Consider the following 5,877-nt stretch of genomic DNA (forward strand, 5'->3'; position numbering starts at 1 on the left):
TAACTAGCACAGTCTACCATTAACCCAGTACAGGCTCACTGTCTGACCAGCTTAAGCCAGATCACTAGCACAGTCTACCATTAACCTAGTGCAGTATTACTGTCTGGCCAGCTTAAGCCAGATAACTAGCACAGTCTACCATTAACCCAGTACAGGCTTACTGTCTGGCCAGCTTAGCCCAGATCACTAGTACAGTCTACCATTAACCTAGTGCAGGATTATTGTCTGGCCAGCTTAAGCCAGATAACTAGCACAGTCTACCATCAACCTAGTTCAGGCTTACTGTCTGGCCAGCTTAACCCAGATCACTAGTACAGTCTACCATTAACCTAGTGCAGGATTATTGTCTGGCCAGCTTAAGCCAGATAACTAGCACAGTCTACCATCAACCTAGTGTAGGCTTATTGTCTGGTCAGCTGAACCTAGATCATTACCACATTCTACCATTAACCCAGTACAGGTTTAACATGAAAAATAGCTTCCAATAGAGTAACAACTGAAGATAAAACAAGACATTTATATAATACCATAACAATCCTGTGAGAAAATTATGTAGGTCACACAGTTGATGTAAGAATTTATATGCATAAAAATGACATTAAATATGGAAACACCTGTAATACGAATTTTCTTCATACGAGATTTTGACCATCAAACTGATTAGAAATCAACAAAAAATGTCATACAAAATAAATAACTACATTAAAAAGATTAATCAAAAATTGCTTAATTAAAGGAATTAATTGAAGTTCAGGGGTCACATAAGTTTGTTGCCCTTTATCCTGCCAGAAAACAAAATGAGACTAAAAATAATGCACAAACATGTTGAAGCTAGTTTCTCTAATATCAAATCTTCTGATAGTTTGTTCCACTGACTGTGTTTTTTTAAATAACTTTTTAACTGCTACACACTATACTGTGTTATTTTTATTTCCATCATTATTACTGGATGGGCAATAACTTACTGTATTTGACTACGTGTTAATTAGATCAGTTATAAGTGATTATTTACACACAATTTCAATAAAAATTTAAATGATTAATAAAATATCCTTGACTTTATATGCAGTTTCAACTAGCTAGCTCTAATATGAATAGGAACTTGCAGGCACTTACACCAGTGTCTTTCCGGTAAGAGAACTAAGAACACACAAAAGTAGGCCAATTGGGTTACTGAGATTATTTATCCACCCAAAGAAAACAACAAACAAAGCGGCAAGATAAAAATACAATTTTCTCTGTCTGTAATGTGAAGCCTATTTACATGTACGTTATTATGAGTAAAACATGTCTAAAGTTGTATCACCAGTTTTTTCATCTATTATTTATTTTACAGGTTACTTACATGGAAGGCTCTTGTACAAAGCTATTTAATAACTGATAATATGGACATAGTTATCTCTTAATTAAAGTGGTTTTTCATAACTTTCAAGCATTTGTTTGTTTGTTTTTTAATTACACACTTCTAGCCTTAAAAAAGCAAAAATGTTAAGTTTGATAATTTTTTTCCTTTTTGGAAATTTTACTATCCTACTAACACATTTATATTTATATAAACTCTGTGCCATCTCAAAAAATTGCTATTTTCTAGATCAGTGGTTGATAGGGCAGTTAAAAAAACTATGGGATATAACATCTATTCAAAGAACCTCTTGAAAACTTATTAGTATATTCTAGTCATAATAAAAACTATTACTGAAAAGTTTGAATAAAATGTATGATGTAAAGTTATTATCCACTAATTTTTCTGTGCAGTTTTTTAGGGGTTGTTAAGTGTAAAGAAGAATACCATTATAATAAACCAAAAATTTAATTAACACTACATGCAATATTGTTGAGTGATACTAATTGTTATCGGTATTAGTACTATTACTACTAATACTAGTCTAGACCATAGTGAATATTAAACATAAGATCTAAAAAATATTATAATATTAGAAATGTATGTACTATTGAAGTTATACTTATAACTAATAACATAAACTTATTGAATACTTAAAACATAAATAATAATATTAACACAATGCGAGTCTGTTAAAAAAGTTATATTAGTTATTACTACTACGAGTTTACATCTTTAAACTTATAACTTAAGGAGTTAGACTCTCACTCACTCTCAGAGTAAAAATTCTAGTAGAAATATAATATGTAACGTTTTTGAAATTTGAAATTTCATTTTCAACTTCAAGCATAAACTAACGTATATGAAGGTACAACAAAAAACAATACAAAATTTTGTGAATTTGATTATATTGCAAAATAATTAAAAGGCTTCATGCTTTATAATGATACCCCACATTCTGGTAACAATTTACAGCACTCTGGACAAGTGCAAACACCTTGTAACGTTAAGCCTAAATAGGAACCAAAAGCTCTCTCCATAGGATACCGGTTCTTTTCGCCGTGAATCGACATATCATCAAAATTATATTAAGCTTCTTCCTAAATACTATTAACATATGCTATATATCAGCACGTGAAAAAGAAATCGGTGGGTAAGAGATATCTGTAATCTTAAATATTACAATACTCTACCTTTAACTTTAAGATGTAAACTAAAATCATGATACATCTGTGAAAAAGTAAAAAACTAAGACACAGTCAAGTTTCAGAAATGCCTACTCTATTTATTAATAATATTACACTTAAAACAGTTAAATAGCAATATCTTACTGCCCTTACCTTGAGTAATGCAATTGCAACTGCAGCATTACCTTCACCCCGGTACTTGCAGTTCGTAAGGGAAATTTCCAATTCATTACGTTCCTTATGGTCTTTCTGACATATGGAATTATATTTTGAAAAATACCCAGCCATAAGAATGCTCTAACACTAGCCTTCATCACAAACCCTCCCTACTTGTAAAGTCAATGATCAATAACATTTCGTTTATGAAATACATCCGTAAATTCAGTGCTGCACCATGTACCGTACAACATTTGACTAGTTGTGATAAGAGGCGTCTGCTACGTTAAGCTCAGAACACATAAGGAAATTAACGTGTAACTTTAAGATGACCAATAATAATTAACATACTCTTCAAGTATGATTGCACAATAAGTTCCGAGTATTGCAATAATTATGCGATATTAAAAGTACTGAAGTAAATTGGAAAATATTAAAATTATGATATGAGCAGCTGTTTCGCTTTTCAAAAACAATTTTTGTGCATTTTTATCGCCTGCCTAAAAGTTAAATATAATTTATATCCAGATATTTCCGTTATTACGTCAGTGAAGTCCTTAAAAGAAAAGAGAAATACTTTATCAGTATATGTTACAAATACCATGCGAAATTCGAAATCAATGCAGCAACTTAACCATATTTTCTAGATATAAGAATAAAAAAAAAATCTGAAAATTTTAAGAATCTGATCTCCAAACCGTCATACTAACAGTCTTTTCTTGTACTTCTGTATTCCACATGCCAGGATTGACAGAAATCTATCGACTTATTAAAACAACTGAACAATCAGCTGTAGATTTACCATACTAAGTAAATAACAAAAAATAAATCTTAATGTCCAAATTACAACAAAGAAAAGTTTAATGCCTGAATTTTACATTTCATTTTTTTTTAAAAGTGTATCTATCATGAAAAAATTCTACGAAATAATAAAACAAATCAAATCAAAATGCATTATGTCAAAATATTGTTCAAAATGGTCTTACTTATATTAAAAAACCTAAACATCGCCTGTCATATTTTAATAAAATATGGGAGAAAATTTGTGTGTGAAATTCTGAAACAAAGTTCTTAAGAGTGTTACTGATTTTAATAGAATTATTTTTAAATTTCTTTTTAAATGTTGCCCCCCCCCCCCAGTGGCACAGCGGCATGTCTGCGGACTTACAACGCTAGAATCCGTGTAGCTTTGTGCTTAATTACAAACAGACAAACAAACAAACTTTTTAAATATTAATTTCTGAAAAGGCTTTTCATAAAGTGATGGGCGCTGATAGCTTGCACTTCTTCATAGCATTGTTTAATAATCTTCACTGATATTGACGAATAGCCTAAATATTAATTAGTCAAAAGACTGAGTACTAAGCAAAATGTTATAAAGTCCATAACAGAAAAAAAAATATATATATATTGTTACGTCTCTGGTCGTTAGTTAATTTCCCGTATAATTTCTTTCCGATGAAACTTTAGCGACACAAGTCCTTTTTTAAATAAAACTAGTTTATTCTTTATGAATACAACTTTGCAATACGCTTAATTTCCACAGTCACGCTATAACAAACGCTATAATTCACAACGAACGACTCACGCACTTGACTCAACTGTCCATATCTATTTCTGTCTGCAATTCAATTACACAATGTGGCCGTCACTTCTTGGCGGCTTCTATACAAGAATACCGCATATCTAGTAAACACTCGAGACTTCAGGAAGGGACATGAACGTTCTAGAAGCTCATGACGTGTTACCAACGTCACGTGACTTCCGCTGTAGTAACACTGCCCCTTCCTTAGTATTGTTTGTCCCGAACAATAGCCACTTACATTAAACCAATAAACAATTAATAATAACTTAATTAAATGTACAGAACTTACAAACACAAAATTAAAATTCAACAAAGTCTCTTAATTTTACGGAACGTATCTTTTTCCGTACTGGTCTCCGTCTCGTTGGCTTCTGCTTCATCAGGAAACGTCCTATCACTGGCAACAGTGGTAGTAACTTCATCAAGGGCTTCAACGTTTCCCTTCTCAAAACCGAGTCGAGTTTCTTCTTCGACAGTGGCTTTTTCAGGTGACACGTCTTCAGCAGCGTCATTTGTTCCATTGTTCACTTTATCCCAACTGAAATGTTCTGGACCGTGATAACGCCAAAGTCTGTTGTCATGCACCACTTTTGGCTTACCTCGCCGACCACATTTTATCCGGAAGGTCACATCTGAGAGACGATCCACTATGTCATATGGACCTTCTCATGGAGAGGACAACTTAGGAGACTTCCCTTTGGTCTTCCTGGGATTATACAACCACACCTTGTCTCCTGGTACAAAGCTGACTTCAATAGATCTCTTATCATAAGATAACTTCATCGAATCAGCAGACGTTTTCAACTTTGAATTCACTTGATGGTGAATATCATCCATCCTTTCCGATAACACTTTCACAAACTCTGACACATTTTCAGGCAACTCTTCGTAAGGTGAGCATCCTGTTAACAGATCCACTGGCAACAGAAGTTCCCGACCAAACATCAACTTTGCTGGAGTGTATTCAGTGGCTTCATGCTCTGCTGTCCTATAGGCCATCAACAGTGGAGGGAGTAAGACATTCCAGTCAACTTGGTGGCTATTACAAAACTTTGCCAATTGCTGTTCCAGTGTCCAGTTGTACGTTTCTACCATCCCATCGGACTGTGGGTGAAGTGGTGTTGTCCTGGTCTATCGGATGCCAAACAACTTGCAGCATTCTTGGAACACAGCTGATTCGAGGTTACGTCCTTGATCTGAATGCAGTTCATATGGCATACCAAATCTAAAGAATAAATCACTAATAGCCGAAGCTATAGTTGTAGCTTCCTGAGTTGGTATTGCATATGCCTCAGGCCACTTGGTGAAATAATCCATCACCACACAAATGTACTTGTTTCCATCACGAGTTTGGGGCAGAGGTCCAGCAATGTCAACGGCTACTCTTTCCATTCGTGCGCCAACTTGATATAACTTCATTGGAGCACGTCCCTTATGCTTGGGTCCCCTTTTAGCGCAACATGTACTGCATGTTCTGCACCATTCTTCCACATCTTGTCTCATACCTATTCAGTAAAATCTCTGTCGTAGGTGACTCAATGTTTTCTTAACTCCGATATGTTCTCCTGTTATACTATCATGGGATTGATGCACCACAACTTTCCCTA

General features: G+C 34.2%; 1 protein-coding gene across 1 annotated transcript in view; it reads right to left on the bottom strand.

Annotated features, from left to right (window-relative positions):
- Positions 1-3,405, bottom strand: part of LOC106467145 (inositol-pentakisphosphate 2-kinase-like) — a 31,874-nt gene extending 28,469 nt beyond the window's left edge. The window contains exon 1 of the mRNA XM_022395280.1: positions 2,683-3,405. Coding sequence (XP_022250988.1) covers positions 2,683-2,817 — 135 coding nt within the window. The 5' untranslated portion in view covers positions 2,818-3,405. The remainder of the gene's footprint in view (positions 1-2,682) is intronic.
- Positions 3,406-5,877: the final 2,472 nt, after the last annotated feature.

Source organism: Limulus polyphemus, unplaced genomic scaffold, assembly GCF_000517525.1.
Source record: "Limulus polyphemus unplaced genomic scaffold, Limulus_polyphemus-2.1.2 Scaffold2505, whole genome shotgun sequence".
Classification (NCBI taxonomy): Eukaryota; Metazoa; Arthropoda; class Merostomata; order Xiphosura; family Limulidae; genus Limulus; species Limulus polyphemus.